We start from the raw sequence: 9,741 nt of genomic DNA on the forward strand, positions 1-9,741 counted from the left end.
TCGCAAAGCTATCAGAAAATGAGAAGGGAACGAAATAATTTAACACTGTTGCATTTGTGGGTGCTCTAATGTATGTGCATTAGTGTAGTCCAAAAATGCATGTGAAAAAGTAAAGTCGAAATTTTTTTGCTCTCAATCCCTAGTATTTTTTTGCTTTGAAATCAAAAAATATTCAGAGATCGCTCAAAGTGCTCAAAATTTTCAATTTTCGACCGGAAAACTCTGTTTCTCTTCAGGATATTCCCAATAATAATCCCAATTATTTGTTTAACCACTTTTTCATAGCAACTAAATTTTATAAGCCCGCTAAAGCCCCTAGAAAGTACAATGAGGGGGATAAATAAAAAATCGTTAGTATTAAAAATGGTTAAATAAACAATTGGGTATTGTTATTGGAAGTCTCCTGGAGAAAACCAGAGTTTTCCGATCGAAAAATATTGATTTTCAAGAATTCCATACCATTTCCACATTTTTTTGATTTAAAAAAAAATATATAAGTTTATAATTTTTCGATATATAACATTCCTAGGGGGTGAGAGCACTAAAATTCTGACTTTACTTATTTTGGACCACCCTAATGTACATACTCGCATAAGCTTTCTGGTCTCCCTTTGGCTTTTTTATAATTTCCACTTTAATTTATTTATTCCAATTCTTATTATTTTCGCCCCTGTCCTCCTTAACTCAAAGCGGCACTTCGCTTTCAATTTCAATTTCGCATGCAATGAAGTGTTAAATTCAATTTAAAATCCTTAACTCGCTTATCGCCAAATGCGCCAGCAGCCAGTCATGTGCGCAAAGCGCATGTGCGGTGGCAGTCCATGGCAGCAATGCTGCGTTGCATGTTATTCAGTAGCGAAAACCACTTGTGGCGCTCAACGTTTACTTGTGGCAGCATAGTGTTCGCGTGCAGACGCGTCAGCATGGAGCAATTGGAGCAGGAATTCGCTGACTTCTTCGTCGAATGTAAGCAGCAAGGATTTACCTCCAAAGAAATGCGTGCCATATGCCCGCCGCTGTTGCATCGTCGCAACAACAGATGTTACGTGTTACTGGGCGTCTTGTTGGCTATGATGGCGGCCTTTTATTTACTCTATAACTGGTCCGAAGAATTTAGTTGGTTTGTTAGCGCCATTGGACGTTTGGTGTTGCTACAGCTGTTGCCCTACTGGAATTGGACGCCTCTATATAGTAGCCGGTGTCTAATTGAACGGGCGGTAGATAAAAACGGTGCGCAGAGTGCAACTTCAACAATGAAAGCCTTGGGCCGTTATGAGACTGAAGCTGAAAATTGCGTACTTTGTGAGATGCTTGGTGAGTAACCATTCGAAGTGTGATAGAGTATTTTAAAATAAATTTCCGCCACCCCTTTGCCAACATTGGTTCGAAATGTATTCGTATATTAAGAACGTGATTAAAAAAAAAAAACAAACGCGTGCAGTGCACACCCGATAGAAGTGAAACCTTCATAAAATCATAGGAAATTTCCTGGAGTCTTTTTTAAGGGTCCGCTGTACTTCTGGTGTGTATTTTTATTAAGCTCTCGTGAATTAATTTAACAATTTTATTTACTGGTTGATTGGGTGAAATATAAATTACCACAAATATAACTGTTCTCTCATGGTTCATCCTGCTTTCACAAGCAAATTTGAACAGACATTGATTCCAGTTTTTGTGCATTGAGTTCTATTTGTAGAGAACTATACGAACTTCGTCATGTGTGTTACGGTGGATTACAGCTCCGCCACTCTCGTCACTGGACTTATATTGGACCATATCAAAATTACGAATATCTAAAGCTTTCTCATTATCCACCAACGTCTCTGAAAGAATTAGAAAATTCGACGATGATGCTATTCTGTCATCTGCTTGAAGATTGAAGGTAAACAGTGGCCACCTTGTACTTGCATTATAAAATCGTATACTAATTTTTCAATTGTTTCAAGTCAATTGTGGCTACTGTTACTCTCAATGCACCGTGCAAGGGCTTTGCAAGGCTGCGAGAGTACCCCTATAGTTTCATATATCCTAGCTTTAAATGCAGTGGTGGTAGGACAACATTTTCAACTTTAACCAATTGGACATTTAAAGCGCTTTCCAGCCTATTTGATGCGGCTGTCGGGATGGCCATACTATGCGACCCATAAAAAACTTCATATTAAAATAAAAACATGTCCATAAAAATGCATTTCCTTCATTCGCATTTGCACTGCTTCCCACATAATTTGGGCCAGTTCAGTGATGAACAAGGCTAACACTTTCACCAAGAAATAGCTACATTTAAAAAACGTTTCGAAGGATAAAATAAAATAAAATTGAAATCAGAATATTGCTGGTCACTACAATTAGAAACTGATGATGCTAAATTATGAAAACAACGATCAAGCAAATATTTTTGAGTTGTATAGCCAAAAATAATATCTTTGCAAAAATTTTGTTTTATAAAAAGTTTAATAACTCATAAAACTTGCATCATTATTATATTTAGTTTTAGAACCAATTTAGGACTATTATAGTCTTCTTATAAAATTGTGCGTAAAAACCTTACCGAAATTGAAAAAAGGCGAAAAAAGTAAAAAATAAATGTGTTTGCAGGGTAAATACATACAGATCTCTTTAGGTTTCTTTATTCACATATACATATGTATATCATTCGAAAGGCCTAAGTTTCTTCTTTTTAAATCCGGTAATAAACTGAAACTCGGTTCACAATCAATTAAGTTACAGGCTTATAAGTGCGCCAAAGTACGAAAAACCGGGTTTTAAAGGGAAAATGAAGATTTTGGGGGTGTTTGACAAATTTCATATTTCGGTTCTTGTTTTACTCAAAAATACCTTTCTTCTTTTTTGTAGCACTGTGTAATTCATTGGCTCCAGTGTATAATGATATGATAAGGGTATTTTATACTAAATATGAATGTGGAAATTTATGTTAAAATGAATAACATTTTTATTTTTTAAGAACTGTTGCCAGCTGTTTAGAAAAACGAAAAATTCGTTATATCAAAATTTCTTAGATCAGTTTGCAGCTCACAAAAAAAAATGCTCGTATATTTATTTTTTGCAGAAAATTTACAGCAAAAACAAAATGCTTTTCCAAGCAACAGAGCAGGGCTCTAATCGTCACATACGATATCGTATTACTCATCACGTAAAATGACATTTTTCGAATTACGACGTGCGTGAACGTTCTTTTTACACCATTCAGCTTATACGACTGACATATTACGTAATTTTCCTTCGTATGGTTTTCGATCCGTGAACGAGTGTTACCATTCGAGCGCTGGATTCTAAGCTTTATGAACTACATTTTATTAATTGTATACCAAAATATTGTAAAAAACATGTACTCTGCCGTTTTTAAATATTTTATGTTTAAGGTACTGCTTTCGCGCAAAAAAAAAATCTGGCAACCCTAAATCAAACACTTATTTACCTCTACACAGAATCTTCTTTAAATCGTCTGACGCTATCGCACAAATTAGTTACTTTCATTCTTATCGAATTAATTCCTAATCGCAGTATCGCTTTCGTATTGGTGGAAGAGTTCTTCTTGACAGCGGATATGAACTCGAAGAAAACGATACCATCGGCGATTACTTTCATAGAAATGTATCGAATTAGTAACTTCCGCGATAGAAGATTCTAAAAGTTCCCAGTCGGGATTGGTTGCTTCCAAAATATACTTCTTTTTCCATTCAGAGGTAGTTCCAAAAAGATGCAGCCTTTAATTCGCTTTTATATAGGCGTTAAACAAAGCAAGGACGGTTCCTTGCAAGGAAATTTGCATGAGGTGATTTTTATTGGTTTGGAAAGCTTTGCAGAATTTTTTAATATCGCTCAGACTTGTTTTCCGAAGTCAAAGTATTACAAAATTCTGATTTTAGCAGTGCAGTTTTCTCGAGTTACAGATTTTTAGTCTTCCAGTGTGATGACAAAAAGGTGCGATTACTTTTCCACGGAAATTTTTAGTAACTTTTCATACACAAATTAAATGAGCTTCAAATTTCTCATGAAGAAATTAGTACCTAAAAGGCATTATTTTCGAAAGTACACTTTAATGCGCTGATTTCTCTATAAGTACATACATATGTATGTGTAACAGGTGTGCCTAAAAATATGGAGCCATGTGAATTAAACTTATCAACTTAAGTAATTTAAGTAATTTTTTTTCTATTTCAGAACGCATTCCCGCAACATCGAATACAACTTTCTCATTCCTCGAATCAGTTTACTTGGAACGCGGCTTGCCAGTTATTGTCACCGACTCGCATCGGCCACGCTCGCTCAACATGTTTCTCGACGAAATGTACAGCGCACCTTTGGATTTTCTCGAAAGCAATCCTTGTGATGTGTCAACCAACTTAATGCTCATAAAGCTTTTCAATTTAGAATTGGCTTTGCAGAAGATCAAGAGCACCACGCCCAGCGCCAAATGGTTCCTGCATTTGCGAAACTGTGAGAGGCGCGCAGTCAAAGCGTCCCGACGCTTTGTCACACGTCCCTATTACTATCCACTGCATCTAGAACCATTCTACTCCAGTTGGGTGCTGATGTCACAGAATTATGCGAGCGAACAGCTACGCGAAATTTACTTACAAGGCTTAGTATTCGTACAACAACTTTATGGTTATTTCGATATACGCCTGCGACCGAAGCAGCCGTGTCAAGGCCCTTGCCCGGTGGTGAATATACGCTTGAGTGCTGGTGAATGTTTGATCTTCTCCACAGATTTGTGGATATTTAACTATGGCACCGAGGAGTTGGAGAGTAAAACGGCTTCAATAGCAACAGTGTTGGAAATCGATTGGCAGTTGTAAGAAAAAGTATTTCAGTACATTTTTAGAATCTAATGGCCTTATTCATAAAAAATGAAGTAGGTTTAAAGAGCTTTATAAATTGACGTTTTCATACATTTTTCAATTTATAAACCTTTTATAAGGCTAATTTATTTTTTATGAATAAGGCCATAAATATGTACATACATATATATTTATTGTCTTAATACTAGCAAAGAAAAAATACTAATGTAACATTTCCATTCCAGTAGTTAAGCTTTGATGTCTTAAAGAATAATTACGTATTTACATTAAATAAAATTAAAATTCATATCCACATTAAACTGTTCATATTTAGAAACCCATATCATCTACACCTTTCGGTTTTTCGCCTCCACCAGTTTCTGCAGCGTCCCCGTCAAGCTGTTGATCGCATCAATTTTCAGACGTTCGATCTTCTCCTGCTGCAGTAGCGACATCTTATGGAATTGCATTTGCTCGCGGTGCAGTGCCTTCTGGCACTGAATTTTCTCACGCTCCACCTCCAGCTTCCGTTCAAAGTAGTCCTTCCACCATGGCTCATCGTCCTGCGTCCCAGTGCACATCGACGGGAACTCGCCGTTATCGCATTTGCCACTGTGTTCATAGCCATTGGCATGGGTTATCTCCAGCGGCAGCTCAGCAGGGCTAAACTCCAACTTGGGCCGCTTGAGCTCAGACATAACTATCGAATCCTCGTCGAACTCATCATTCGATTTATCCAAGTTTGTTTCGGCCGTGTTGGCCAATAGCTCTAATTTATTCCCTACGCCATATTGAGTTGTAACTTCAGGTTGTAGGGAAGGCGTCTGTGGTTTGACTTCCAGCGTTTGTTGAAAACTAATCGGCAAGGGCTGCGGCTGCTGTTGCTGTTGCTGCTGCTGCTGTTGCTCCACGGGCGATTTGTGATAAGATGTCGATTTGTATTGGAAATCGTACATATCCACTTTTTTGTCCTTCAAGTACTTGTGCATCTCTTCGAAGAATTCCCAATGCACATATCCACTTGTAATCTTCTTAGGTAAGTTTTTGCTGTAGGTAATGAGTATATTGTGCCATTTCTTTTGTACTTTTGCTGCGCTGTAGCGAAAGCCTAACTTTTGCAGTTGTCGTGTGCAGTGTAGCCAAAGTGCAGTCCGTTTTTGACGGCCCTCGGTGAACATGCCCTGCATGGGACCGCGTATGTGTATGAGCGCGCGTGTAGCGTCCGTGGTCCAAGCACGTTCGTAGGGGCCGCGCCCACTCAGTGTTATTGTTTGGCCATTGGTACCTTCAACTACCTCCCCAAGTAGAGAGTCATCGTTAAGATCGTCGCAGTCTTCAAGATCTTCATCGCTGATCTGGTAGTAATCTGGAAGATGAGTAACAAATTAGTGGGAATATTTGGTAAGCTTAAGTATAGAAGAAACAACGAAAGAAAATTTAAGCTGGAGCCTAAAAGAAATAGTATGCTGACGGACAGCGGTTGCATTGTTGTACCAAAGGATACTATAACGACTTCTACGATAAGAATAATAGATTTGCGCTTACAAAATATGTCCTCTCCCGATTTCTGGCGTACGCCTTGATGTTTTCCCACAAAGGAGGGAATTTGTTTTTCATAGCAGAAATACACTCGGATGTTTGTCATTGCCTGCCGAAGGGCAGCCGCAATTAGAAAACAACCTTTTAATTTTTTGATGTTGGGTTGAACCGAGCTTGAACCCGAGCCTTACGGAATGGTAGGGCGCACCACCGCTGCACCACAGTTGGTAACCAGTTCTAAAATTTCTCCCGGAAACTGATTTAATAGACACACTATGAATCCAATATAACTTAAGGTCGCAGTTCTCTAACCCCTACAATAGTAGTAATATTCGTAATAAAACTTGTTCTGTGCCATATTCTTTACTTGACATTGCTATAGAGGCGGATCAATAAATTACTAAAAAAAACACTTGCATATTTTTCTTTAACTTTTCGGTCTTCGGTATAGTAATGAAATATCATTTCCTGAGGCTATGATAATTTTTAGATGTTTGAAGAAAAAAAAGACCATGTTTTCTTTAATATTTTTAATTTTATTGTTTTGTCTTTTTTAATATAATTTTCATTCATTTCTAGATTTCATTGTTTAAAAAAAAAATTTATTACCGCTTAGTTAGCAGATAAAAAATAGCTGCTTATTGCTGAGATAAAAAATGGGTTTACCTATGAAAGTCAAGTAAAGTGTACTTTTGAGTATTATATACATTACAACGCCTATAAGGAAAATTTGCATATAAGAGTGCCGAGTGAAAGTCACAACACGTTTTACTAACAAATCTAATAAGACACCTACATACATATGTACATATATACAAGTGTATGTATGTATTTATGCACATACAAACATACAAATGTAGATATGTATGCAAAGTCAACGTAGCACTACAGTGGTGAAAACATTTTCACTGTCTATTCACCACAAAAATGTACATACATACATATGTACATACATACACTCTCCACATGACACCGTTTAGCAAAAGTCCTTGCGCTCACAGCATCAGCCCTATCAACTCTAAATATACTAAGATATTTTTTCAGCACAACTGATAAATGGAAACGTAAGCGCAGGGGTAAAATCCAAAATATGAACAAGGGAAGAAACAAAACGATAATAAAATCTAGCGAAAATAAAAACTCATACACACGCATCGCAAAGTAGACCCTTCCATCCTTGCAAACTATTCTGAAGATAAAAAGGCTTTTGAACATCCGACTAACAGCACAAGAATTTTGTACGCAGAAGGTACATCTATGTTAATGTTTATGTACCCAGTGGAAAAATGTAATGTATAGTATACGAAAAAATAATCAGTAAAACAAACATTTTCACATTCAAAAATGCATTTCTTCCCGAGGTCGATGTCCTCAGAAAAGTGGGTCATTCAATTTTGCATTACCTAGTCACGAGAAATGAATGTGTTTTAATATGAAATTTATAAACTTTTTGAATACATTAGAATGCTGATTACATAGTCAGCAGTACTTTAATCTAGAACTCATCAGAAATACATTATATTATTTATCACGCATGTAATGCATTACTACTTTTCCGACTGGGTATGCACGAATTGCAGGATACATATTTTCGCTTACAAAATTATAAAAAGCACACACTTCACTAGCTAGCGATTTAGCGAATGAAATCGGGTAACATTTAAGGATAACAACAAAAAATTGCAAGGATACCGACAAATTGATGCACTAAATCGATGACATGAAAACAAGTTGCCTCACATATGTACATATATATTTGCATATGTGTATACAAATATGTACTATAAGATGAAAAACGTATTGCAAAATCACTTTCGCCTGCTTACTGTTATCATTTTCAAAAGTATGCGCCATTGGTCCAGCCGGTTGTGTCATTTTTTCTTCCTCAGCTGTGTTTCCTCGGCAACGGTATATTGTTCTCCTTTTCAATTATTGATTATTTTGCAGATTAACACAAATATCAAAAAAAAATTTCATTAGCTGCATCCGCTAGATCTACTTCACAGCGATAGTTTTCTGTTACTAAATTTCATCCTGTCGCAGGCGCCCTAGCGATGCTGTGAGAATCCTTGCGACCACATCTTTTTTCGTTGAACTCGTTTGCTATGTGATTTACTGTTTGCCACTGACTGTTGTCGCTCTCGTCGTTAGATCTGCTCTCACTTTGTTCGCTTGGGTCTGTAAGCGCTGACGAGGTGGCACTTGCTATTTTCGTACTTAGTTACTTTCATAATTGCGGCAGGATATCTGGTGGAAGGAGGATTATAGCCGAGCGAAAGTACAGACACACGCAGAAATACACTAATGTGAGTTCGGCTCGGCTATGTAGACTTCGTTCGTTTTAGCATCAATAGCACCGTTAATCTAGCTAGCGCTCATTGAGGGGCCAAAATACGCCAAGCGGAAGGCGGCTGCTGCTTACTGAGAGGGCTAAACAAGTCGCAAAGTAAGGCGATGTTTACCAGAAAAGGAGTGCGAAGGACAATACGAAATTTCAAAAACTACCCCACATTAATTGCGAGAATAAAATGGAACAACGTGCATATGCTTGTGTGCGTATGTATTCATGATTAAGCGCGTAAATGTGGTCGATTGATTACAAATTATAAATAATATATAGTACCTTATTGCGTGCTATCAGGAACATCAAAACATGTGGATTTTTTTTTTATCCACCTCTGTTCTGTAAAGCGCGAGACTAAAGCTAGTATTCTTCCTGAGTATGTATGAATGAATTTAAGATTAAGTTTTTCTCTCTGACGCCAGTTTTTTTTAAAGGACTATCAAATTTCAAAGAAATGAGTTATTCAAAAATTTATTTAAATAATTCAGTGCAATGTAGAATAACACTTTTCGATGCAGAATTTAAAAAATGGATATGTATGCATTTAAAAAAGTCTTGTATTTATATTTATTTTTTTAAGCTAATAAATTAGAAGGACGAATTTAAGGATGCGGTCATGTAATTATATATTAATCTTTAACATGTACTTTTTTCAAAAATTAATATTACAAATTTTCAAGGATGTTCAAGGATAAAATTTTAAAAAGGTATTTTCAATATTAAACATTTTTAATTCTACTGAATTTTATGTTTTATTTGATAGCCATATTGTTATTCTTCATTGCACTAAAATGTTAAAATAATTTATTGAGTTATTCATTACTTTGATATTTCAAAGTCCCATAAAAAAGTCCTGACGCACAGTGATATTTGAGACACTTTTTGTGTCCATAATTTAAAAAGTTAGCATACTGACAAAAATTCAGGGGTCTTTGAGGTCGCTGAAATCGAATCTGAATTCGAAATAACAAAAACAAAAATGGCCGATCCAATAGGGCGGCTTCCCTCCTATGTGAAGGGGCATACAAATGATGCAGAAGGGTAGTCAAAGTAACG

At 36.6% G+C, this 9,741-nt stretch overlaps 2 protein-coding genes across 3 annotated transcripts; one reads left to right on the forward strand and one right to left on the reverse strand.

Annotated features, from left to right (window-relative positions):
• Positions 1–570: 570 nt before the first annotated feature.
• LOC118742458 lies at positions 571–4,899 on the forward strand (the record flags this gene model as incomplete). The annotated part of the gene is given in 2 exon segments (XM_036474541.1): positions 571–1,314; positions 4,183–4,899. Coding segments are annotated over 2 exon segments (1,131 nt in total). The 3' UTR covers positions 4,821–4,899.
• A 131-nt stretch (positions 4,900–5,030) lies between these two features.
• On the reverse strand, positions 5,031–8,848 carry LOC118742459. Of its 2 annotated transcripts, none has more exons than XM_036474543.1 (2): positions 8,168–8,848; positions 5,031–6,168 (listed from the first exon to the last, which is right to left on the reverse strand). In XM_036474543.1, exons 1-2 carry the CDS (start codon positions 8,214–8,216, stop codon positions 5,150–5,152), a joined length of 1,068 nt encoding a protein of 355 aa, XP_036330436.1. In that variant the 5' UTR covers positions 8,217–8,848; the 3' UTR covers positions 5,031–5,149. The 2 variants fall into 2 exon arrangements, with proteins under 2 accessions (XP_036330436.1, XP_036330435.1); XM_036474542.1 differs by lacking the exon at positions 8,168–8,848 and adding an exon at positions 7,295–7,577.
• Positions 8,849–9,741: the final 893 nt, after the last annotated feature.

Source organism: Rhagoletis pomonella, unplaced genomic scaffold (assembly GCF_013731165.1).
Source record: "Rhagoletis pomonella isolate Grant_MI unplaced genomic scaffold, Rhpom_1.0 Rhpom_scaffold_00007, whole genome shotgun sequence".
In the NCBI taxonomy this organism is placed as follows: Eukaryota; Metazoa; Arthropoda; class Insecta; order Diptera; family Tephritidae; genus Rhagoletis; species Rhagoletis pomonella.